This window comes from Schistocerca americana, chromosome 1 (genome assembly GCF_021461395.2).
Source record: "Schistocerca americana isolate TAMUIC-IGC-003095 chromosome 1, iqSchAmer2.1, whole genome shotgun sequence".
In the NCBI taxonomy this organism is placed as follows: domain Eukaryota; kingdom Metazoa; phylum Arthropoda; class Insecta; order Orthoptera; family Acrididae; genus Schistocerca; species Schistocerca americana.
In genome coordinates this window covers 1,242,157,620-1,242,185,427 of record NC_060119.1, presented here as the reverse complement: position 1 = coordinate 1,242,185,427, position 27,808 = coordinate 1,242,157,620, and the positions used below count along the sequence as shown (strand labels likewise).

The 27,808-nt window shown below is 44.7% G+C and overlaps 1 protein-coding gene across 1 annotated transcript in view; it reads right to left on the bottom strand.

The window, feature by feature from the left end:
* Positions 1 to 27,808, bottom strand: part of LOC124598517 (Down syndrome cell adhesion molecule-like protein Dscam2) — a 439,700-nt gene that overhangs the window by 212,194 nt on the left and 199,698 nt on the right. Inside the window, exon 6 of the mRNA XM_047136006.1 lies at positions 19,780 to 19,933. Coding sequence (XP_046991962.1) covers positions 19,780 to 19,933 — 154 coding nt within the window. The remainder of the gene's footprint in view (positions 1 to 19,779; positions 19,934 to 27,808) is intronic.

The following is a 27,808-nucleotide window of genomic DNA, read 5'->3' as shown; positions in this document are numbered from 1 at the left end:
TTTGAACAATAGTAAATAACTTTATGTATAAATAAAACTTCAGCGTATTATATAATTACGTCGGTAAAAAGTGCAGTCGTTAGGTTTACTATTTTGCGATTGGTTATTGATGAAAAGCGCGGACTGACGCGGGAGAATGTTGTTTTGCTATTGGCTGTTGAGTAAACTGACCAATGGTAAAGCAATATTCTTCGCGCTCCTTTCTCTGCCGGTAGAGAAAACTTTTTCCGATGGAAATGATAAGTTTCAGGATCTAGCAGTGTTTCATACACCAAAAGTGTTGTAAAGTGACGGCATAATTATTCCGATGGGTGTGTAGAAATTTCGGAATTTTTAAGTGAATTTTGTGACGAGAAAAGACATAAATTCCGCGTGGTGTATTGAGCATGTCGGTGGCTAAAAACTGTGACTGCAGTAGGTACCGACAGACTTAATATTTGTCGAGCTTTCTCAATCAAAAACAATCTGTATTTTTGTATCTACACTCCTGGAAATTGAAATAAGAACACCGTGAATTCATTGTCCCAGGAAGGGGAAACTTTATTGACACATTCCTGGGGTCAGATACATCACATGATCACACTGACAGAACCACAGGCACATAGACACAGGCAACAGAGCATGCACAATGTCGGCACTAGTACAGTGTATATCCACCTTTCGCAGCAATGCAGGCTGCTATTCTCCCATGGAGACGATCGTAGAGATGCTGAATGTAGTCCTGTGGAACGGCTTGCCATGCCATTTCCACCTGGCGCCTCAGTTGGACCAGCGTTCGTGCTGGACGCGCAGACCGCGTGAGACGACGCTTCATCCAGTCCCAAACATGCTCAATGGGGGACAGATCCGGAGATCTTGCTGGCCAGGGTAGTTGACTTACACCTTCTAGAGCACGTTGGGTGGCACGGAATACATGCGGACGTGCATTGTCCTGTTGGAACAGCAAGTTCCCTTGCCGGTCTAGGAATGGTAGAACGATGGGTTCGATGACGGTTTGGATGTACCGTGCACTATTCAGTGTCCCCTCGACGATCACCAGTGGTGTACGGCCAGTGTAGGAGATCGCTCCCCACACCATGATGCCGGGTGTTGGCCCTGTGTGCCTCGGTCGTATGCAGTCCCGATTGTGGCGCTCACCTGCACGGCGCCAAACACGCATACGACCATCATTGGCACCAAGGCAGAAGCGACTCTCATCGCTGAAGACGACACGTCTCCATTCGTCCCTCCATTCACGCCTGTCGCGACACCACTGGAGGCGGGCTGCACGATGTTGGGGCGTGAGCGGAAGACGGCCTAACGGTGTGCGGGACCGTAGCCCAGCTTCATGGAGACGGTTGCGAATGGTCCTCGCCGATACCCCAGGAGCAACAGTGTCCCTAATTTGCTGGGAAGTGGCGGTGCGGTCCCCTACGGCACTGCGTAGGATCCTACGGTCTTGGCGTGCATCCGTGCGTCGCTGCGGTCCGGTCCCAGGTCGACGGGCACGTGCACCTTCCGCCGACCACTGGCGACAACATTGATGTACTGTGGAGACCTCACGCCCCACGTGTTGAGCAATTCGGCGGTACGTCCACCCGGCCTCCCGCATGCCCACTATACGCCCTCGCTCAAAGCCCGTCAACTGCACATACGGTTCACGTCCACGCTGTCGCGGCATGCTACCAGTGTTAAAGACTGCGATGGAGCTCCGTATGCCACGGCAAACTGGCTGACACTGACGGCGGCGGTGCACAAATGCTGCGCAGCTAGCGCCATTCGACGGCCAACACCGCGGTTCCTGGTGTGTCCGCTGTGCCGTGCGTGTGATCATTGCTTGTACAGCCCTCTCGCAGTGTCCGGAGCAAGTATGGTGGGTCTGACACACCGGTGTCAATGTGTTCCTTTTTCCATTTCCAGGAGTGTATTACGTTTTCGGGAAATGCAACACCATAAACTTGCTAACGTGAGTGAAAGGGATTGTGAGTGACTGTGTTAAGACTAGTACGGTCTTGGCAGTGATACTTGTTCACCTAAGTTTCAGAATATATTAATTAAGGACAAAATTTCGAACCTTTCATTTCGTGTGAAAACTTTCTCTCGAAACGTAGATTAGTGATTTCAATTACAGCCTGGTTCACGTCTAAGTACAGTAGGTTTCGCTCGGCTTCCCTACTGATGATCTGCTGAGACAATGTTCACAGGTAGGTGCTGGTTCGTCGTAAAGGGACGGGAGGAACCGCGCCGCCGCAACACGACTGACTAGACTTGGCCGCTGTTTCTATGTTTCGTTACAGTGTATCGATACGTGGAACTGTTTCAGTGTTTCGGAACGGCTGCGGTTCACTGTTTCGAAACAGTGGTGTTTCATTCCGCCCCTGTCTCGGATATCCGGACCAGATTCGATCTCGACACAGAAACTGTATTGTTGTTTCAAAATAAGGCTGTTTCAGTCCACCTGTGCTTGGAACGGACTGATTGTATCGAAACAGCGATGTTTCATTCCGCTCTGTGTCGGACGAGATTCGGGCTCGGCACAGGTACTGAAACACAACATACCACTTCCTGAAACACTTTCAAGAGTGTCGAAATCTTTTTGACAAGCAATATCATGAAGCTTAGGATATCCGAAAATTAAGCTTCGTTTCTATCTGACTGTCCTGTTCCGAAATGGCGTAACATCTGCTTTGTTTATTTATTTGCCTGTAGACAACTGTTGTGTTATACTAATAAACACTAACCAAACAATAAAACAACGCATACTATTCATACTGAAAATAATAAATATGTGAAAATCATTCAGTTAAATTACACTTTTTTTTATAACATACGTTTTTCTGGTCATGTACAGTAATCATATTAAGAAACGCAAGTAAGCCTACAACATTTTGAATAAAAAAAGGCGTAGAGTGACAGTTTTTAGACATATACATAAATTTGATGTAGGTATAATTGCAAGCAATCTGTCTGACATATCACTGATAGTGTAATGGTGAACGGGAAGGGCTGGGAACCATGGTGAATTTATAGTAACGGTTCTAAACACCTTGAAAGACAAAACTTTTTTCTGTTATATCTTGTTATTTATTCGAATTATTTGGCATTATTTGTGAGTCTATAGTCACTGTGCCTATTATCCAGAATGATTCCCTTTGTGTGCATGGAAATAAGCAAGATGGGTATATTACCCGTACTAACGGAATGTGGGAATCCCAGTAGCATATCCGTTGTTTCTGCAGTTTGCTCCCACTTGCGGTTCCGTTCGTGGTGGTTCTTCTGTCTTCAGCTATGGCTGTCCTCAGCCAATTGAAAAGTATGAAAGTCACACGACACGAAAGCAGCCGCATTTGCTTCAGGAAATAAGAAACTGCCAAGACGCCTAAGTGATAGTTTCATACTTTCTCCGATATGATTAGCGCTCTCGCACCTCATTTATGTTTATATGGACATACTTATACAGTAGACATTGAAGATGATAAAATGTGTAGGTTTATTAGATTACAAAACACAAACTGTTTCACTGTTTCGAAACAGCGTATCGAAACATTACATTGCACTGTTTCATTTGATTCGAAACAGTTACGTGTTTCAGTTTGCCCATCTCTACGACTGACTGAGCGGTCGAGATGCAGCGGTCTCTATGCCCGCCAGTGTATTGGCCGCTGTATTCACGTGGCGGGACGGTGGTGCACTCGATCGGCGAGTCCATCACTGCGGCGACACTGCCCTCTATCGGCCATCGAGATCGAATTGTTCCGGCGGGCATTCAACTTCTGCACGGCCCGGTACCAGCATAACAATAACAATAATCCATTATACAGTGGGATATAGTGAACCAACCACATCAGCCTATTCTAGTGGTCACGCTGCGTAGACTTGCTGATATTTTCACATTGATGCCCAGCAGCTGGCAGCATTTGCGCATGATGAAGAGTTTGAACATTCACAAATGTCCACCTCAGATTTCCATTGGGAAAAAATACTTCTGCTGCAACTACGACAGGGTAAAGGTTAATTTACTCGATTGTAGTAGCCACACCTCGCAAAGAGCGTGGCGGACATTGCGAAACGCGCAGATAACTGAGGGACTCTTACAAACAATTGGTGGGAGCGCCGACACGCAGAACCAAGAATTCGCACAGGGTGGGGTGTAAACTAAAGGACTGTGGAAGAAGTCACGCTGGTTAAAAACTGTTTGGTGGACAGTAAGAAGCTTGCTTGTGAATCACGAACGCCAGCGTTTTCTTAGATGGAACACAAACTTGATATTGTCCAGGCCTCAAGCAGAGACAGCCGTTACAAGAAGTGTTGTGTGGCTGCTTTCACAGAAACTAAGGAATGCAGAAAACATCGGAATAATATGCCAGCGACGCTGGGAACAGCCTTGACAATGAAAATATGAGAAAGACGCCAGTTCAAAATGTTCAAATGTGTGTGAAATCTTTGGGACTTAACTGCTAAGGTCATCAGTCCCTAAGCTTACACACTACTAAACCTAAATTATTCTAAGGACAAACACACACACCTATGCCCGAGGAAGGACTCGAACCTCCGCCGGGATCAGCCGCACAGTCCATGACTGCAGCGCCTCAGACCGCTCGGCTAATCCCGCGAGACGCCAGTCGCCGAGTCACACATTAGGTCACGCAATACAGAAAATTTATACCCTGCACTGGGAAGGGTGGTCATGGAACGGCGATCAGTCATTGTGGCATCACAAATTTAGTCGGCCTATGACAACGCGAGAGTATTAGGTTAGATTAGATTCAGTTTTCGATCCATAGACCCAAAACATGAAACGATTCTCGTGGGTGTGGAACATATCAGAAAATATAACATAAAAACATAACACATCTGAATATAATACTGTACTTACTACCCTGATGATTTGGTAGGAGGTTGTCGAAAGATGTGAATACAATGGGGTAAACTGGAACAACTAATATTTACAGAATCAACACGCTGCCAGAATGAAACACTGTTATACAGTATTAATAAATTTATCACACACAAAATACCTAATCTTGACGGTTGTGACGAAGTGCTGTCAGAACTGAAATCTAACAGACATTTTTACTTAAGCTGGCTTAATAGTCTCTGTTAAGATATTCATCTATGGAGTAGATGGAGTTGCCTATCAAAAAGTCTTTCAAACTCTGTTTAAACCGTGCTTTATCTGAAACCAAGTTTTTAATGGTTGCTGGCAATTTATTTAAAATGTGTGTTCCTGAATATTGGACCCCTTTTTGGACCAAGGTAAGTGATTTTACGAGATCTTTACGTAGATTGTTCTTATTCCTAGTACTGATACTATGTATTGAGCTATCGGTTGGAAATAGAGATATATTACTTGCAATAAATTTCATTAAGGAATAAATATACTGAGAGGCAGTGGTTAGAAAACAAAGTTTCTTGAAAAGGTTTCTTGAATTTACACCACACATGATTCTTATCACAAGCTTTTCCACCCTAAAAACTTTTGCTCGGTTTGATGAGTTGCCCCAGAATATGATCCCATATGACATAACAGAATGAAAGTAAGCAAATTATGCTAGTTTTTTATATTTATATCACCTACATCTGACATCATTCTCACGGAAAATACAGACTTGTTTAGGCGCTTAAACAATTCTGTGGTATGCCCTTCCCAACTGAATTTATTATCAAGTTGCAATCCCAGAAATTTAACACTGTCAACCTCTTCGATCTGCATGTCTTCATATGTTATACACGTGCTGGAAGCAAATCTCTTAGAGGTTCTGAACTGCATATAGTGGGTCTTCTCAAGTTTAATGACAGTGAATTAGCTTTAATCCACTTATTAATGTGAGTGAAAATTTTGATTAGCAGCTATTTATAAATCTGTACTTGACTTTCTATTTATTGCAATGTTTGTATCATCTGCAAACAAAACAAACAAAGAAACGTAGCATCTGGCAGTATAACAGATGAGAGGTCATTAATGTACATGAAAAAAAGCAATGGACGGAAGAAGGAACCTTGAGGAACATGACACGCAATTAATTCCCAGTCAGATGAAGACTGACTGGACAGGTATTTTGCAATGACACCCTTTGTCTCCTGTTAGATAGACAAGACGCAAGCCATTTCGCAGCATTGCAGTGACACTATAATATCCTAATTTACCTTAGAGAATGCTGTGGTTAACACAGTCAAAGACTTTTGACAGATCACAGAATCTTCGGATTATCGTATCGCGATATTGCTGCTCGCGTTGGTCGAGATCCAATGACTGTTAGCAGAATATGGAATCGGTGGGTTCAGGAGGGAAATACGGAACGCCGTGCTGGATCCCAACGGCCTCGTATCACTGTCAGTCGTGATGACAGGCATCTTATCCGCATGGCTGTAACGGATCGTGCAGCCACGTCTCGATCCCTGAGTCAGCAGATGGGGACGTTTTCAAGACAACAACCATCTGCACGAACAGTTCGACGACGTTTGCAGCAGGATGGACTATCAGCTGGGAGACCTTGGCTGCGGTTACCCTTGACGCTGCATCACAGACAGGAGCGTCAGCGATGGTGTACTCAACGACGAACTTGGATGCACGAATGGCAAAACGTAATTTTTTCGGATGAATCCAGGTTCTGTTTACAGGATCATGATGGTCGCATCCGTGTTTGTCGACATCCCGGTGAACGCACATTGGAAGCGTGTATTCGTCATCGCCATACTGGCGTATCAACCACCGTGATGGTATGGGGTGCCATTGGTTACAGGTCTCGGTCACCTCTTATTCTCATTAACGACTCTTTGAACAGTGGACATTACATTTCAGATTTCGATCCCTGCGAACCCTACATTTCGGCAGGATAATGCACGTCCGCATGTTGCAGATCCTGTACGGGCCTTTCTGGATACAGAAAATGTTCGACTGCTGCCCTGGCCAGCACATTCTCCAGATCTCTCACCAATTGAAAACGCCTGGTCAATGGTGGCGGAGGAACTGGCTCGTTACAATACGCCAGTCACTACTCTTGATGAACTGTGGTATCGTGTTGAAGCTGCATGGGCAGCTGTACCTGACACGCCATCCAAGCTCTGGTTGACTCAATGCCCAGGCGTATCAAGGCCGTTATTAGGGCCAGAGGTGGTTGTTCTGGGTACTGATTTCTCAGGATCTATGCACCCAAATTGCGTGAAAATGTAATCACACGTCAGATCTAGTATAATATATTTGTCCAATGAATACCGGCCGGCCAGTGTGGCCGAGCGGTTCTAGGCGCTTCAGTCTGGAACCGCGCGACCGCTACGGTCGCAGGTTCGAATCCTGCCTCGGGCATGGATGTGTGTGATGTCCTTAGGTTAGTTAGGTTTAAGTAGTTCTAAGTTCTAGAGGACTGATGACCTCAGATGTTAAGTCCCATAGTGCTCAGAGCCATTTGAACCATTTCCAATGAATACCCGTTTATCATCTGCATTTCCTCTTGGTGTAGCAATTTTAATGGACAGTAGTGTAACTTGAGTGAGAACGGCCTTGGTTGGTCGTTGGGTCGGTCGTCTCATCGGTCGACGTGTATTTGGTCGCCGACCGCTTGTGGAAACTCTGTGTGTGTCGAACTGGCATTCGTCCTTGTTCTACAGTGATTGCTTTTACGATTGTTCGAGTTCTTGTGCAAGTGTTTACGTGGAATTGTGTGTTAGCTTCTGTGATTTCCGCTGAGCAGATGAATGCTGTCTGCGTACTGCAGCAGGAATAGTCGGTCGGTTGCGACAGAGCAGCAACGAAGTCTCTGCGGCGTGTAGTCAGGCCGAGTCCGCCGGCGGCCTACAAGGGAACTGATTAGGTTGTTGGTTATTTCGTCAGCTGTCCCAAGGTCGTGCTGCTACCCGATTGTTTAGTGTTACGCTTGCCTGCCTGTCACATCTAAACTGTTGTTCGAGCTTCTTACCCAGGCCGACCCTTGGAACACTTCTGACAAGGGAACCTGCTCATCGCAACCCCCTCAGATTTAATTATAAGTTGGCACAGTGGATAGGCCTTGAAAAACCGAACAGAGATCAATCGAGAAAACAGGAAGAAGTTGTGTGGAACTATGAAAAAATAAGCAAAATATACAAAGTGAGTAGTCTATGTGCAATATAGGCAACGTCAAGGATAATGTGAGCCCAAGAGCGCCGTGGTCCTGTGGTAAACGTGAGCCGCTGCGTCACGAGAGGTCCTTGGTTCAAGTCTTCCCTCGAGTCAAAATTTTATTTTCGCAAAGTTATGATCTGTCCGTTCGTTCATTGACGTCTCTGTTAACTGTAATAAGTTTAGTGTCTGTGTTTTGCGACCGCACCCCAAAACCGTGCGATTAGTAGACGAAGGGACGTGCCTCTCCAATGGGAACCGAAAACATTTGATCGCAACGTCATAGCTCAACCGATTCCTGCACAGGAAAACTCGTCTGATATATTCTGTACGACACTGCTGACGGCATGTGCGTCACATGACAGGAATATGTTGTCGACCCACCTAACTTGTACACTTGGCGAATGGGTAAAAAGATTCTTCTACCTTCTCCGATTTAGGTTTTCTTGCGGATGTGATAATCACTCCCAAAAAAGTGATGAAAACATAAGAGTTTGTCACATAAACTGAATAATAAGAAATTAAACTTTTCACTCGAGGGAAGTCTTGAACCAAGGACCGCTCGTTCCGCAGCTGCTCACGCCAACCAAGGGACCACGGCGCTCCTAAACACATATTATCCTTGATGTTGCCCATGTTGCGCATAGACTACTCAGTTTGTATATTTTGCTTATTTTTTCATAGTTCCACACAACTTCTTCCTGTTTTCTCGATTGATCTCTGTTCGGTTTTTCAAGGTCTATCCACTGTACCAACTTATAGCTAAATTTGAGGGGGGTGCGATGGGGAGGTTCCCTTGTGAGCACCACTGTTCTGCTATTTGTGATTGTGATTTTCTTTGTCGCAAGTACTGTGCCAGACTTTCAGCCGTGTATTAAATTGGTCTGTTTGATGTTCAGTATATGGTCTTCAGCCGAACCTTATGTGACGTGTTTTAAGATTAGGCCTTCAGCCGTGTTTTATTTAAAATTCTTGTTTTCTCTGAATTTAGGCCTTCAGCCACGTTTGTTTTAAAATCGGTGGCTTTCAGCCATAAAGTGTAAATTCCTGTCTGAAAGGTTTCTCTTTAATTATTTTGTTTGGGCCTTCAGCCGTCAAGATATTTCAAGTTTTCTTAATACGGTTTTCTGTTGTACTGTGTAAATGTGTGAATGCTTGTCTGTAAAGGCTGCCTTTTATTATGTTGAAATATTATTGGGCCTTCAGCCGAGGAATTAAGTTAAATTTTCCTTAATATGGCTTTTAGCCGAGATTTTTAAATGCCTGCCTTTTAAAGAATTTCCTTTGCTGATCTGAAATATTATTAGGCCCTTTGCCCAAGAAGATATTTTAATTTTACTTGGGTAAGGCCTTCAGCCGTCTCTCTAAATCCTTGTGTTTTAAAAAGAATTATTTAAACTTTGTTATTGAGAAGTTACTTGGGCACTCAGCCGTGAAATGATCCTTGTTTTCTTAAAGAGGAAACTGTGCATTCGTTTTCGAGGAATAAAGTTGTGTCTTCTTGTGAACTAACAGTAACTGAGCCGTCCTAGTGGCCGTGCGGTTCTAGTGGCCGTGCGGTTCTAGGCACTACAGTCTGGAGCCGAGCGACCGCTACGGTCACAGGTTCCAATCCTGCCTCGGGCATGGATGTGCGTGGTGTCCTTAGGTTAGTTAGGTTTAAGTAGTTCTGAGTTCTAGGGGACTGATGACCTCAGAAGTTAAGTCGCATAGTGCTCAGAACCATTTTGAATGGTAACTGATCTTGGCCTCTTTCCACAACCTGATCTGCTCTGTTCTGCGCAACCAGATTTCGGTAACGAAAGATAATATTTCATATTTTAATCATTTAAACAATCTTTTCCATCCGCTTATCAATAACTTGATCTCATAACTTCTTGTTGTTTGAATTCGCTGAGTTATTGACGTTGCTTAGTTTTTGTCCACTAACATGGAACATTATAATTAGTAATCTGCATGTCAGTTTATGTAAGATAGCAAAGAATTCTCGATTCAGTGCATTTATGACGTCCAGCGTGGGGCTACGATCTGAATTCTTTGTCACGTTATCAGACACGACTCAAGAAGAATCACTAGCGTTCCATACCATTGCTGTGAAATGCTAACCTCTTTGTGTGTGGTGTCGTGTGCACAGATGGTGTGTTTGAGTGTGGTGAGTGTGTTGCAAATGAAAAGTATGAAGTAGACGAAGCTGTAGCTAGTGCGTTTAGTTTCAGATCCCAAAGTCCCCTCCTTGTTTTGTGAAGTACCTCTAGAACGTGTAATTCATTGTTGGGAATATTCTGTTTCGCGTGTTCCATTTTTCTGTTTCCCGCTACCAGCGTTGCCATCAGATTCGTTCTTTCTATGTCAGTTCATTCTGGGCAGTACTTTTGGTTTCGATTACGTTTTTGTGTGCAACTGAGGCTTGGTAGATTGATAAGTATGGAAACCGTCAAGCCAGTCGAGGTGAGTTTGGGTGAGAGTGCTGAAACCCCAGGAGCGACTGTGGGCAGTGCACAGATTCAGAGTCCAATAGATATAGAACCCTACAGGCCAATTGAGGAACGGCCGGAGGGTGAGCAAGGAAAAACAAGGCAAGTCTGCAGGGAATAAGCAGAGTCCACTGCATCGAATTCTCGCGATATTGGAAAGCCATACATCTCAGTTAACCGCCCAGAGGGAGGCGAATAAAACACAATCTGAAAGACTGGAAGCCGAGCTAAAAACTTTGTAATCAGAAGATAGATGGGCAGATCGCTGGAGTTAGTTGCGATTTGGGGACAGAAACCAACAGGGTACGGACGGATAGCACCAATAGTCTGGGCGAGGTGAGACAAGTGCGTGAAGCGAAGGCTGACTACCTAGAAACGCTGGTAGAACCGAAGATGACTGACATCTTCGCACGAACAGGTGAGGAAAGTAAGGAAACACAAACAAGAGTGTCAGTCCTCGAGCAAGAAGTGCCTGCAATATGACAACGTTATATCATAACGCAAGTAACGGTAACAAAATTGCTAGGCTGCATCCCCGATGCACAGTTTGGACATACCACTGCCTAAGTTCGGTCAAACGCGTAGTACCTCAGCCGTGGGGGGACTGGCGCCAGTAGTATCTCTGATATGAGTACGATCGATTCCCTAGTGCAGAGGTTTGTCTTTGGGCTTGGGGCGGCTGCGTATATGAGGGAGTGCCGACCGCTTGTAAAGGGACACAACGCTTGAGAACGGAACGCGGGGGTGCGCGAGTCGGCGATTGGCTGGCGGACAGAAGCGAAGACGTTGTGCCTGAGGCCGGGTGACGGTTGTCACTTGGTTGTACTGGAGGCGGCGGGAGTTGCCTGGCGCTGTGCATTCTCCGGCAACCTCGTGAGCTGTGGATGTGCCAGCATCCTTGGAGGGGCACACTGTTATGGTCCTGCGAAGTGATGGTCTGGCATCTTCGCAAAATTGCCCCAGCATCAAGATACCCCGTTAATTACGCTAATTGCTAAGACCGCTTAGTTTTATTGTAATTGTGATCGCTCTTAGTACAGTGCGACGCTACACGACGTGTGATATGATGCCTGTACGATTTCATTTGAGGCCTCCCTCTACGCGTGTGCTCTGCTTCCGCATAATCCTGTATATTTGTAGATGTGTGTTATTTAAGTTCTAGTGAGTGCCGGTTCTCGTGAGCCAGATCATTTCCCACTCTTAGTGTTTGTTTATCAAGTACTGTTTTACTTAAAGGAAGCACTCGCGAGTGAAGTTAATTGTTGTTTAGCCTTGATTTTATAGAGTTAATTTACTGGTCAATCTTAAATGCTAAAGTTAAGAAAAGTTTTCTGCCTCCTGTTGTCGGGTGTGGTCTGTGTTTCAGTGAACTGAGGCAGTGGGCAACCGAAGCACAGATTGCAAGTTTGGCTTACAGGCGGTGGACTTCGCATGAGCTGTGTGTTCCTCTTTGGTAGCGTTTGCTTGGTTCACATTTTGATGGCCTACTCGACGTGGGGTTGCAGATGGAGCCACGTCTTGGTCCGAAGTTAATGGTGCCACCATTCGTGGTTGAACTTCGGCCTTACAACCTTGGACTTTACTTATGTTGCTTCATATTTATCATTGTACAGAGTTGCTAATTAAAGTCAGCCTCAATGGTTCCTGTCAATTTTGGTGGGAAACCGTGGGATACATGTAATGTTAATGGAAAGGGTCTTAAATAACGTGTCTTAACTAGAGTTGTTTGTTAAAGTTATTTATTAACTTGCTTATGATTTATGTAATGAATGTCTCTTAAATAATCTTGCTCGAGTGGCGACTGTCAAATTTTAAGTGATTTTGTTGTGGTTAATTAGTAAACCCATTGGAATTGAAATGTTCACTTTATTGGGTCAGCCCTTCCACACCCTTTAGATTTAAAGGTTAAACAAACAGGTGTTAAGTCATTCCGTTCCAGTACCCACCCAAAGGCATACCTAAAGAATTTAGACGCCTATCTGCGTGCTAAAGGAGTGGTGCAATGTAATGCTTTACTTGTTGCATGGCACGCGCTCAACCAAGAGGAGGCTGGCACAGCCTAACGTAATGGTTCAAATGGCTCTGAGCACTATGGGACTTAACTTCTGAGGTCATCAGTCCCCTAGAACGTAGAACTACTGAAACCTAACTAACCTAAGGACATCACACACATCCATGCCGGAGGAAGGATTCGAACCTGTGACCGTAGCGGTCGCGCGGTTCCAGACTGTAGCGCCTAGAACCGCTCGGCCACCCTGGCCGGCGCCTAACGTAATAAGGGCGGGAAACACATACCACAAAGGTTCGTGTGGCGCAATGACAGGCACAGTTGACAAAATAATGCAGGAAGCAGTGAAGAAGGGTACAGGAGGGAGCGGGATAGACGCCGTGGTCCACACCAGGCAGACCAAGGAAGGATCGAAGCGCTGGACCACGGTCGCCGATAATTGTGAGCAAACATCACGCAATGAGAGAGGCCGTCAGAGCAAAGCAGGTTCGCCACCACTTGCCCCACGTCGTGCAGACGCGCGTGAGTTCTTATAAGAGAATGACCAAAGACAATGATGTATAGCAGGCGACGCCTCGGTAGAGGAGGGACTTCAGATACACAATGTGCGGGACTAGCAATCGTAAGCACAAGGCGACGTTGACCAGCACTGTGATGACCCAGAGTTGCCTGAAACGGCGGACAATCGGTGTCCCCTGGTTGTGATAACCGTGCTAGGAAATAAGACGAGAGCACCCACGTCTAGATGCTACGTCGGTAGTGACAGCAGTTTTGACATCTTATTACACAAAACTGATGGAAAGTGGCAGTAAATTAGCTGAGATATCCGTAAAAGGAAGAAGGCATAAAAGCAGGTGGTTGAGTACCTAAACGACGGAAGAAATGGCTTCAAGGTGGATGCAATTACAGGGTGTATACGTGGACAAAGCGAAAAAGTTCCCGGATTTCCCGGTTAAAAATACACTTTCTCCCGGGTGAAAATACACTTTTTCCGTGTTAAGCGACAGTATACTCTTCCTCGGCACCGTAAAACTCATCAATCCTTTGAATGTTTATGGTTGTATATACTAACGTTGAATTTCCCAGCACTTTAGAAAACTAAACTCCGGGGGGAAAAAAACGTTTTGAAAGACCATTGATGTGCAGCAACATATACGCTGCATATTTTAGTATTACGAAGGTATAAATTTTAATTCTACCAAACACCACATGTCACTTTCCGAAGCATTCAAATCGAAATTGCTATGCGCTTTTGTAAGCCAGTCATAGCTCATGTCACGTAATCTCGCCAGCTGATGACAGCATACGACACGTGGTATAGTCAGCCAATAGCAAGATCACTCTTAAGTAGCGCGAACACACATATAAGAAAAGTTAATGGTTTAAATTAATATACGCAGCATTCACATATAATATTTGTCTCGAAGACTAATAAGCTGGAAGAGAAGTAAAGCTTCCCCATATAACGTTGATCTTTTTTGCGCGTGTTACACTTTAAGATACATCACACAAATGTGCCAGTAAAATTTTTAATAACGACGTAAATGTCTGATCTTCTGGGTTCGAAATTCTTCTAAATGGTCGTCCTCAAAGAGTTGATTTTGGAATCAGAGTCAAACGCTTTTTGATTTAAGAAATTCATCGTGCATTCTCGCACATAGTTCATCTTGCATAAAGGGAAATTTGCTTTGAATGTAACGCTTTTCAAACCAGCATTCGCAATATTTTCCTGCGACCTGTTAGAAATAGGTTCGTTTCAGCAGTTGCAAGTGAGGGCGAGATAACAGGAGTCACCGCGCTTGCGCAGCTACAATGACGCAGGAAGCCCATATGTTCGCACGTATAAAACATTAAAAGATCTTACATTATGTCATAAAAGAAACAAAACATCAAAGGATACTTCAAGAGCGTCGGGATTTCGCGACCCATACTAAAGTACATAATTCGGCTTAAAATGCACATCCGTATGTAAATTTTCTTGGAGTACCAGTAAGGTATTATCTCATGTTTGGTTCTTTATTATCGCATAATGCCATACGTGCACTTGAAATGCAGCGAACAGTTGAACTAGCCAATAGTGTGAAATTAAACACTTCGTCTCAGATAAATTGACTGCCTCAGCAGAAAAGATTAATAAAAGCCAAATCTCTTTAGCAAACTGGCAAAAATAACTACGTAGTTCTGCAAGGCGATTAATGCTTGTCTATCAGAAAGGTGGAAATAATATCTGAAACTAATAACGTACTTTAGCCTTCCGTAATTATGCGAACGTATTTTAATTCATTTGATAGCTCCCGGCCATAAAAATCCGTTTTGTTATCATTTAACGTGAGAGCAATAAACGAAGAGGAAATAACAAAATCACTGAACGGAAACACAGGTCACGTGGAGAGGACCCACCTCCCCACCAAAACTCGGACTGCTCTGTGCATCAGCCCCGAACCGAGGCAATTATTAAGTAGTGGCGCCCAGCCATACTTCCGTAACCGGAAGCGGGAGAAGGTACTAATCATACGTGACTCAACTGCGCATGCGCATGAGCCCGCCCGCAACTGCTCAAACGAATATAATATAAACAGTTGTCACGTCACGCTCATCGGCGGCAATTTGTTGTTATGAAGCATTACATAGTCTTCCTAAAGCCTTTGACACACTTTGCTGTTGGCAGACGCTTGTATGAGCACTGTTTTGTTGTCGTATCGGCGCATTTCCTTTGCAACTTAAGTTTTGTTTTCGTTGTTTTTTTCTCTCTTTCATGTTTTGTTGCTGCAGTATTATTCTGCAGTAGCGGGATACGGTAGTATGCTTTGTCAGAGTATTGGTTCTTACCAGTAAAAAATCACAAAAATTTAATTGAAAACTAAAACAATGAAAAATTCCCGGAATTCTAAACAATTCCCGGGTTTTTCCCGGTTTTCTCCCGTATGAAAAAATTCCCGGGTTTTTCCCGGATCTTCCGGTTGTCTCGGGTCGTATACACCCTGAATTATGATCGGTGGGATGTCACTAGAGCTGATAATCGGCAATGACATACTCACGAATAGAGCGGTGATGATGGACAGGGCCACTAAAACCTCTCGAAATCCGGTTGCGTGGTATGCAGAGAGCACAAAGGGCATACTTAAGTTAGTAATATGAAAGCAGAACAAGGAAATTTTCATAGTAGGGCCACTGGAACTGAAAGCTGATTTATTAGAGGGCACAGGGATCTCAGATGAAGTCAGTTTGGCGTCCGCAAGTTGTGATGATAATTTCACGCACGTAGCCGACGAAAGAGAATCTGACGGACGTGACGCGACTTCTCGTCAGTCAGATGCCGTGACGACAAGCGTGCCGAGGCAACGACAAAGGTTGAAGGCGAAGCCTCCACAGTAAATGAGAAGCTCATGTGGAGCGAAGAATGTAAAGGAGACAGCAGAGTGGCTAAGAAGCACTCCCTAGAACTGTGACCTGGCCACGATATTACGAGTATAGGAGGCGGATATAGTCAATGTATGGATTGTCCTCTTCCTTTCTCCTCACTCTCTAAACTTCAGTTTCTCCTCCTCTCGGCGTTTTCATTGGCGGACTAAATCTGTAATGCTGTCCAATGACTGATCACCATTTCATGACCACGACTCCCAGTGCAAGGGTGGGAACTCTCTGTCTTGCGTGACTGGTGTGTGTGACTCGCCGGAAAGCGTGGGTAGCCGATGAGCGCTGCCTGTTCGCAGCGGCCGCTATGAGGCGACGCACCGTACTATTCCAACGTCTGCCGCCGACATCGCCACACGACGAATGACCACCGAGAATGGAGAGTTGATTCATTGCCCCCTCCTTCTCCTTAACAAGTGAGTCACGTCTACACTCATTCAAACCGGCCCTCACATTTGTAATTTTCTATATAAACAGTACAGTAACGAAAGCTAATATTTCTTATTTTAACCATCTAAACAATCTGTTTAATTCACTTATCACTACTTTAATCTCATAACTTCTTATTGCTTGAGTTCGCTTAATTAATGACGCTGCTCAATTTTTGGCACCCAACGTGGGGCAATATAATTGCTAATAAACATGTCTTTTTACGCAAGTGATCAAAAGAACTCTCGATTCACTACATTGTTGGCGCCCAGGGTGGGACAGTCTCATTGGTAATTTGCATTATATATGCTATCAAAGATAATTTTGAAGGATTCAATACATTTTTCGCGCCCATCGAGGGGTGATTTCAAAAATGGGTTTGAGCACTATGGGACTTAACATCTGAGGTCATCAGTCCCCTAGAACTTAGAACTACTTAAACCTATCTAACCTAAGGACATCACACACACCCATGCCAGAGGCAGGATTCGAACCTGCCACCATAGCAGTCGCGTGGTTCCGGACTGAAGCGCCTAGAACCGCTCGGCCACCGCGGCCGGCGGGGCGATTTCATTAGTCATCTAGATGTCATTTCATGTCAGAGCAAAGAATTTTCTCAACCCACTTCCTTTCTGGGGTCCAACGCTGGGCAATGTATTTAGTAATATGCATGTCGATTTATGCAAGAGATCAAAAAATTATCCATCTACTGTAAAAAATAAACGTGAGGGCATAAGTAGGGAAATGAAGATGACAATTCAGGAACAGAAAAATAAATTGTCATCTTTACTGGCTCCATGTAATCACTTCTCGAAACTGGCTCTCTATTCTTCTTATTTTTGGCTCGATAATCACCTTCAATAATTCGAAACCACGTATCGACAATCGAGGAAAATATTTAATTGTATCTTCCACCACTTCCAAATTCATATCTTGCCTACGTCTGTTTCCACACTGCATTCTTTGGCGATAGAATTTCCTGACTCACCAACGCACATTTCGTTTTGGTTTCCAGTTGTTTTCGATGTTATACATCGCTGCACAGGCACCGGCTGCATGTATGCTACTCAGGGTGTTCTCGCACGCACGGAGCACTAACTATCGGCAGCGAAATTCCGCCGCGCACTGAAGTCGCGTGTCGACTGACAGCGACTTCACCGTGCGAACATGCACAGGATTATATGAAGATGATATCTGTTCTTTCGGACATGTAGCTCTCTTAGAATGAAAAGATAACTAAATCAAGACCCTAAGCTGTCGACAGGCCTTAATATACAGTACATCAACGGGGACAGTGAAAATGTGTTCCCCGACATGTCCGAAAGAACAGATACCATCTTCATATAGTTAGGCTAACCGGCCATTGACCTCCTTCTGTGCTGGATGCACACGCATTGCCCGAACTCTTACGGGACTCGGTAAGATTGTCTGCCGCGAGTAATGAGTGGTAATTGGCTGGGGCACTACGAATGTAGTGTGTGGACATTAAGTTGAGAATGCGGGTCTCAAGGGGAGCATTCAAGGGATAAATCCCTGCAGTCGCACTATCCTCTGTGCCTTCGGTGGCTCATATGGACAGAGCGCAGGAGATCCCGGGTTCGAGTCCCGATCGGGGCACACATTTTCAGCTGTCCCCGTTGAGGTATATCAACGCCTATCGCCAGTTTAGGGACTTGATCTAATTATCATGCACAGGATTGCTGTGCGCGAATTGTTACACGCGGCAGCCGCACTCACTCGATACAGTGATTTTGATGAAGGGACTGACACTGGAGAGTACATCGTGATGGACCCCGGTACATAAATAAAAAGTAAAATAATTCGCCAACTTCCATGACAGGAAGTACATGTAAAACGTTCATTTCACAAAATATTGACTGCTACGTATGCCCGAAGATCCCACCTAGAGGGCAACAGAGTTTCATGTTGTCCTCTTTTTCCCAATACTTTTCTGTTGCTGATGTTGCACAGTCATCATATCGTTTTGTTCTGCTCTCTGTTGGACAAAAACACAGGTATGTTACGATAAGGTCGTCACATTAACAAAACTGTCAAACACATAAATAATACATACCTTGCTGTTGCTTTATTGCTGCAATGTTACATAATTCTTCACCTTGCTGCCCGTCCTGGGGAATACAGACGGCATTTTTGTTGTCTGCAACTACTAGGGATTTTTACAGTTGCTGTAGTATCTAAGGAACGAAAATTAAGGCCTATAACGGAACTACTGGTATTTGAGCTACTTTCTCAGTTTATTTTAGTTATTTATCTTTTTTCTACTACTTACCCGATGTTGCTTCTGCAAAACTTCTACGTTAATTATAATTAGCTTCATTCATAATTTATGTTTTTTCATTAGTTGAATTGTTTGCGAGAAAGGTTAAGAATCGTGTTACTTGTGTTGAAAGTTGCAAATTTGTTGGTGCGTGATGACAGTTGTAATGGTCGCCTTAACTTACCTTTGCAACAAGTCAAGATGGAATCATGTAATTATTATATTATTCAAGCAAACACGGACTTATGAAAATCATTTTTAAACATTTTCGGAAGGTGACCATCAACAGGCTTCAAGTAATGTATAATATGCGTGTTTGACCATCAGCTGCTTTTATTTGAAACCCAAATATCAATCGGTTTAAGTCATGGACCATTTTCACGGGTAAGGGTTAAAATGGTTTAACTCACCACATTTGTCATTACGTAAATGATACGTAAAGCATGTCATGAATATACGACACAGGCCTTTTAGAAGCAAATATACTAAGTGTACATAGAGCAGAGGACTTTTAGGCGCAAACATGCTAAGTGGCCGGCCGTTGTGGCTGAGCCGTTCTAGGCGCTTCAGTCCGGAATCGCGTGACCGCTACGGTCGCAGGTTCGAATCCTGCCTCGGGCATGGATGTGTGTGATGTCCTTAGGTTTAAGTATTTCTAAGTTCTAGGGGACTGATGCCCTCAGATGTTAAGTCCCATAGTGCTTAGAGCCATTTGAACCATGCTAAGTGTACACAGAGTTGTTGGTCTGTGGACACTTAGTATGTTTGCTTCTAAAAGTCCTGTGTCGTATTTTCACGACATGCTTTACACATTACTTAAGTAATGACAAATGTGTTGGCTTACACATTTTTAACCCTGTAGTACCCATGAAGATGGTCCATGACTGAAACCGGTTGATATTTGTGTTTAAAATAAAAGCAGCTGATGCTCAAACAGGCATTTCATACATTAAGAAAATCACCCCAACACGAAAATTGTGACTCCTTGTAGTGATTTATTCATAAAATCATGACACATAAAAAAAAAGAAATCACACTGGGACGTTTGCTCCTGGAGAACAGTTCGCAGTGAGGGGCAAGGCGTGAGATGCGTACTGACCTGTGCCCGAGACGCGCGGCGGTGAGAGGTCGCCCATCCAGCAGCCACGTGAACTGCGGGGGTGGACTGCCTGCTGCCGAGCAACGGAGCGAGACCGGTGGTCCAGGACTCAGCGCCTGCTCGATGAACGTCGACTGCAGCTCCGGAACCGTGTCTGGAGCAAGAGAGGCGCTTTTAGCTACCACACTGCCATCTGTTGACTGTGGCGAACAGTAGGGCACAAACCACAGCATTACACGTCAACAATGGACATTAAGATATACGGTTGACATTATTCAAGTGTGTGGGCGATCAATGCAATATGAAATATAGAAGTAGAACTTCAAACAGCCAAAATCTCGAAATACAGCTTTATTTTGATGACCAGTTTCAGCAGTCTCTAAGTTGCCATCGTCAGCACTTATGTAAATACACCTGAAGCATCCCTATCGTCTGCACAGCATACCATGTCACATCATAAAAGGTCATTCCAGGAACATGATGAACGTGAAATATCGACACGTCAAGTATAAAATAACGTTTACATAAAATTTCACGCATTTTGCACAACATGTTCGTACAACAGAATACTGTCAGTCTTCAATTATCTGTTGTGTGAACATGACCGGTGTAATCGGTTCTAGGCGCTGCAGTCTGGAACCGCGCGACCGTTATGGTCGCAGGTTCGAATCTTGCTTTGGGCATGGATGTGTGTGATGTCCTTAGGTTAGTTAGGTTTAAGTAATTCTAAGTTCTAGGGGACTGATGACCTCAGACGTTAAGTCCCATAGTATTCAGAGCCATTTGAACCATTTTTGTAATCGGTGCAACAGTCTTGACATTTTATGCAGAGCTTGTTTTATACTTGACATGCCGATATTTCACGGTCTCCATCTACCTGGAATGATTTTTCATGATGTGTTACGGTATATTGCCAATATGATGGTGGATTCAGGTGTATTTATTGCGCGGTCCCTCCCGCCTGAGTTTCGAGTCCTCCCTCGGACATGGGTGTGTGTATTGTTCTTAGCATAAATTAGTTTAAGTTTGTTTAAGTATTCTGTTAGCCTAGGGACCGATGACGTCAGCAGTTTGGTCCCTTAGGAAATTATGCACATTTGGACATTAGCAGGTGTATTTCCATATTATTCGATGATGGCAACTTCTTTCCCGAAACGGGTCATAAAACAAGAATTGTATTTAACATTCTTGGCTGCTATAAGCTTTTACTGCTGTATTTGAACCGGCATTAAAGTGTGTCCACATGTTGACTTCTTTCAGGTTCCCGGATGCGCTTAACTCATTCCGCAACACGAGAAAGGAAAGTATTAGGGATTATGAGCAAGATTAGATTAGTTGACCTTTTCGATTACTTAAACGAATCAGCAAATTATATCGATTAATTGTAGACTAATAGTCATTTATGTGATTAATTTTTATGTTACGTCTTTTTTTCTCGCTGTAGAATGCGTTCCCACAAAATTATTTGCTTATGATGAAAAGATTTGCTCTAAAAAAGAAGTGATCTTATCGCACTTATTTATTTCCCCTTTTCTAGTTAACAATACTCATATCATATCTATGAGATACAGTAACTATTTTTTATATTTAACAGAAATATATATCTGTTTAATATTTATTAGTAAATCAAACTAATAGTGTCGTTTTTAACGCTTCTACTGTAGTGAATATGCTTACAAGAACAAAAATTTTTCAGCAACTGAATTCAGTTAACACTAGCTTTCGTAACCATTTCTACTGAGTCTTGAACGGCAAGCTGCTGCTGTGTCCTCTGCCTTACAAAGATTTTTAGTAAGTTGTGGAACATATAATAAATATTTTTATTTTAGTTTCAGTGAAACGTAATGACTAAGAATTAATTTTTTTGTTAAATGTTGTTCTTTGAATTTTTCAACATAATAGGAAATAGACACCAGAGTATTTACGTGATTCTCTTTTCAGAGACGCATAATTAACTTTCAGATGATTCGTCAGATTTGTTGGGGTTCTCATGCATTTCACGGTTTTGAAACACAGCTTAGATTTTCGTAACATTTATCACCTTTCTTAGACCATATCAACACTGCACTTGGTTTTCTATGTGGCAAGCGGTAGGAACGCTAATGCTCCCGGCAACATTATCGAACATGACCGTTTTAGTGTTCCAGGTGATACAGTATAGGGGGCACAATGTTGCATGGGCGTACTGACCTCCAAATCTTTGTACACGCTACACTCACGGTCAACTTATTCTGACACTGTTCTCCTTCCCCATGTGCGCCTTTCAGGGCTGCATTCGGCCTTGAGTTCATTTATACGGATGACAATGCGCGACCGCATCCAATTGAGCCGGTGGAGGAGCTTTTGGCGTGAGGGGATATATGACGAAGGGACTGACCTGCCCGTTCCACCGGTTCAAAGCTCATCGAGCTCTTGTGGGATGCGTTGATGAGATGTATTGCAGCAAGTCCACATGCACCAGCGACCATCCGGTTGCCAACCGCTCTGGTGGAGGAACTGAATGCGCCATGACGGAAAGTCCTTAGCAACCTTGCGACCAGCATGGGAGCAGGTTGGAGAGAATGGACTGTCATGCGTGAAGATCATAAGCCGTGGTAAGAAACATGTTCCGCCTTTTGTAATGTTCAGGGCACAATCAGAAATCGCGGCGACTCCAAAGTACTTGTTGTGTTTCAATGAAAGCGTAATTTCTGTTCGTCCCATTGCGTATTGGTTTCAGCTGCCATGTGCACTGTCCAGTAGCAATTTTTTTCATGTGTGTCGCAGCTTTCCTCGAACTGTGCTTCTAAGCAGTGGCACATCATGCGGAAGTTACTTTCGTCCTTAAGTTTTGCACATCATCATACACTGAAGCGCCAAAGAGACTGGTCGGCCGCTGTGGCAGAGCTGTTCTAGGCGCTTCAGTCTCGAACAGCGTGACCGCTTCGGTCGCAGGTTCGAATCCTGCCTCGGGCATGGATCTGTGTGATGTCCATAGGTTAATTAGGTTTAAGTAGTTCTAAGTTCTAGGGGACTGATGACCTCAAATGTTAAGTCCCATAGTGCTTAGAGCCATTTGAACCAATTTTTGCCAAAGAGACTGGTATAAGCATGCGTATTCAAATACAGAGATATGTAAACACGCGGAATACGGCGTTGCGGTCGGCAACGCCTGTATAAAGGCCTGGCCAGACAGAATGCGTCCTGGCCGTCCGGCCTGTGGCCTTGAACCGCAGAAGGCAGACCGCACTGTTGAATCGCTCGTTACTGTATGGCGGCGGTCACACAGAGTGAGGCTCTGACGCACCGGCAGCCGGACTGCCGCACCGGCCGCCGCCGCGTTGTCACAGATTACAGATTTGCCTCAAGCCGGAGCGGCTGCCTGCCTCTGTTGGCGCACTCAACCGCTCTGCTGTCACTGGAAGCAGCGGCGTGAGGCGGTTTTTGGTTGGAAGCTCGTAGTGCATGCATCATGGACACAGAATGACTTACAGAGGAGGTGAGAGAATACAACGTTTTGTATGATACACGCGATTTGGAGGTAGAATACTTTTGCCCTCGATATACTCTTGATAGAAAGCTGAATTCTCAAAAATAGTGTTGTCACTGTGACGTCCATAACTTCCAACATCAACTGCTGTAAACTTGTAGTATGCATCAACGATCGGCAGGAGAACTAGCGAAAAGAATTGTTTACAACAGAACTGCGATCCACTATTCTTCGGGCATTTTAACCTGATAGACTTTCCGTCTATGCTTCCAAGGCAGTCCGGAAACCCCCCTTGGTTCTAGTAATCCTTCTTCAGATTTCTTCCACATCTCTGTTGTAGGAGTATGTAAATACTTGGGCTGTAGAACAGTCCATATTGCCTGGCACACTTATTTCACAATATCTGAGGCTGTTGAACGTCCTAATCGAAAAGAAAAAGCTATGGTCTGGTGACTGTCGCCTGTAGTCAAGTATCTGGAAAAGATTAAAATCTGTTATGCCGATAGAACGAATGGATAAGTTAACGACCAAAGATATGTTTGTTTGAATTCAATGACAATGGTATGAATACAATGAAACAAAGCAATCTATTAAGTAGAAAGTTCTCTCTAGCGGGACATAAGAACTAGATTTTACTATCGTTTGCTGTATTCGTAAACACCGCAAATAAATTTATCACTCCACTCGTAACTACGTTGTGGGTTAGCACTTCCTTCCGCCGAACCTTTCATATGATACAGCAAAACTGAAATGGAATAATTTATATGACTTCTGTTTGAAGCACAAAGAGGACAAAAACGGTAAAACTTACCTCAAACAAATGGTTAGCCTGTGCCATGCATCAATTGGCTTTCTCCAGTTCGTTGTGCACTTCTCGGTTCTACCTTTTTATCAGGCGATGCATTTCCTCGAAACATTCTCGCGACATACGAAAATATTTGAAGAACCTATCTTCGTCAGACTCTAGTTCAATACACAGACGGTGGTATTCTCCTAAGCTTTCTCTCTTGCTATTAATGTCGTGCACGCAACATCTCCTCTTCTTGGTGCCATTTCGTATCGCTGGTGCGAGCTACTCATTTCTGCAATAAAAAAATAAATAAACTCGCACAAAGATAACGCGTCCCGCGTGAGGATTCCAAATCGTCTAACGCCAAGACAATCGCGCTACGCATGCAAGCTTAATAATGGGGTTCGGCCCCTTCCACAGTGTAACACAGCTGACGCATCAAGAGTCGCTGCGGCCGGCCGTTGCCTGTGTGGCGTCCCTGGCCGCTGTCGGGCCCGGCAACCCGCTGCGCCGTCCGTCGCAGCGGCAGGCCGGATTCTGTCTGGCCAGGCCTTAAGACAACAAGTGTCTGGCACAGTCGTCATACCGGTTACTGCAGCTACTATGGCAGGTTACCAAGATTTAAATGAGTTTGAACGAGGTGTTATAGTCGGCGCACGGGCGATGGGATCTCCGAGGTAGTGATGAAGTGGGGATTTTCCCGTACGACCATATCACGAGTGTACCGTGAATATCAGGAACTCGGTATGACATCAAATCTCCGACATCGCTGCGGCCGGAAAAAGATCCTGCAAGAACGGGACCAACGCCGACTGACGAGAATCGTTCAACGTGACAGTAGTGTAACCCTTCCCCGAATTGTTGCAGAGTTCAGTGTTGGTCATCTATAAGTGTCAGCGTGTGAACCATTTTAAGAACATAATCGATGTCGGCTTTCGGAGCCAAAGGCCCACCCGTATATGTTTGATGACTGCACGACACAAAGCGTTACGTCTCGCCTGGGCCCGTCAACACCGACATTGGACTGTTGATGACTCTAAACATGTTTCCTGGTCGGACAAGTCTCATTTCAAATTGTATCGAGTGGATTGACGTGTACGGATATGGAGACAACCGCATGAACCCATGCACCCTGCATGTCAGCAAGGGGCAGTTCAAGCGGCTAGAGGCTCTGTAATGGTGTGGGGCGTGTGCAGTTGAAGTGCTATGGGCCCCCTGATACGTCTAGATACGACTTTGACAGGTGCCACGTACGTAAGCATACTGTCTGATCGTCTGAATCCATTCGTGTTCATTGTGCATTCCGACGAACTTTGGAAATTCCAGTAGTACACTGCAACACCCCACACGTCCAGAATTGCTACAGAGTGGCTCCAGGAACACTCTTCTGAGTTAAAATGCTTCCGCTGGCCACCAGACTCGCCTGACATGAACATTATTGAGCATATCTGCGATGCCTTGCAACGTGCTGTTCAGAAGAGATCTCCACCCCGTCGTACTCTTACGGATTTATGGACAGCCCTGCGGGATAAAAAAAAAAGTGTGTGAAATCTTATGGGACTTAACTGCTAAGGTCATCAGTCCCTAAGCTTACACACTACTTAACCTAAATTATCCTAAGGACAAACACACACACACCCATGCGCGAGGGAGGACTAGAACCTCCGCCGGGATCAGCCACACAGTCTATGACTGTAGCGCCTCAAACCGCTCGGCTAATCCCGCGCGGCCCTGCGGGATTCATGGTGTCAATTCCGTGCAGCACTACTTCAGACATTAGTCGAGTCCATGCCACGTCGTTGAGCTGTGGCGTTTTGCTGGCGCGCCAGCGTATTTGCAAGTACGAGGGCCACTCCAAAAGAAATGCACACTATTTTTGTAAAAATACAGTTTTCATTCTGCATGTGTGAAAGTTTTACAGTGTGTAAATACATCCTTCCCGCTTGTTTGCAAACTTAGTTCAACCCGTTCCCGTGAGTGGCGCCGTCACAGCATGTCTTCAAGATGGTTGCTACACTTGACGTTCGTCAGAAGCAACGTACTGTCATAGAATTCCTGTGCTGTGAAAACGAGACAGTGGGAAACATCCACAAGAGGTTGAAAAAGATGTATGGTGATGCTGCTGTCGATCGCAGTATAGTTAGTCGGTGGGCAAGCGGGTTACGTGATGAAAGCGGGCACGGCAATATTGAGGATTTTCCTCGCAGCGGCAGGCCTCGTACTGCACACACTCCAGACAATGTGCAGAGAGTTAACGAATTGGCGACTGCTGACAGACGCATCACAGTGAGCGAATTGTCACGCTACGTTGGGATAGGGCAAGGAAGTGTTTGCAGAATACTGAAAGTGTTGGGTTCCCAGCGTGTTGACAGTGGCTCATAAAGAAACAAGAAAAACGGTATTCAGCAAACTTTTGGAACAGTACGAGAATGGTGGAGATGAATTTCTTGGAATAATTGTGACAGGTGATGAAACATGGTTCGATCATTTTTCACCAGAGACGAAGAGGTGATCAATGGAGTGGCATCATGGAAATTCACCCAAGAAAAAAAAAATTCAAAACCACACCTTCCGCTGGAAAAGTTATGGCTACGGTGTCTTTCGATTCCGAAGGACTCTTGCTTGTGGACATCAGGCCAAGAGGACCCACCATAAATTCTAATGCATATGTGACGACACTGAAGAAACTTCAAGCTCGACTGAGTCGTGTTCGACCACATCCGTAAAAGCAGGATGTTTTGCTGTTGAACGACAATGTACAGCCACATGTCAGTCAAACAACCATGGAAACGATCACAACACTGAAACACCCACCTTACAGTCCTGTCCTGGCTCCGTGTGACTAACATCTCTTTGTGAAACTGAAAGACCCAGTTCGTGGAACAAAGTTTGAAGGTGATCACTTCCTTGTGCACGCTGCCAAACAGTGGCTCCAACAGGTTGGTCCAGAATTTCACCGTGCGCGTATACAGGCGCTGGTTCCAAGATGGCGTAAGGCAGTTGAGAGGGATGGAAATTATGTGGAGAAATGAAGATACTGTTCCCAAAGGATGTATCTACACACTGTAAAACTTTCAAACATGTAAAATGAAAGATAGATTTAAAAAAAAATAGTGTGCATTTCTTTTGGAGTGACTCTCGTACGCCGCCTTCGCGCTCTTATCTTTGATTGTGACGCGCACTGAGTCTTGGCTGCCTTATCTTTGCCGGAGGAGTTAACTGGATGCCCTCGCGAAAAACGTCGACAGTTTGCGTTCGATGTTACCTGAGGTCAGAGTACCCTTGGAATAGAGCGGGCAGCATGGTGGAGACCTTTCCTGTCGCCTGTGAGGAGGCTTGTGGCTGCCTTGGATTGCGTGCTGCTAGTTCCGGACACGGCTGTCTACGTTCGTTCGCTGCCTTATTGCCGCCTGCTAGTACCCGACGCAAGCCATATCGGACGTCCAGCGAAAAGTTAAGTGAGACTATACTTAGGGCATGTGTGTGAAAGTGTTGAGGATTGCTACCTCACTTCTGGTAACTGTAAGCGCATTGGTGTTCCTTTTAAATAAATCACAACATCCTTTTAAATAAATTAGAATTCTATGGTGTCACAGGCAGTGCTGCAAAATGGTTCAAGTCATACCTCGCTAACAGGAAACAAAGGGTGTCAGTGCAAGGGACTAGTGAATTAAGTCATCAGTCATCATCAGAATGGGAAGAAATTACATATGGTGACCCACAAGGATCCATCTTAGGGCCATTGCTTTTTCTTGTGTACATTAATGATC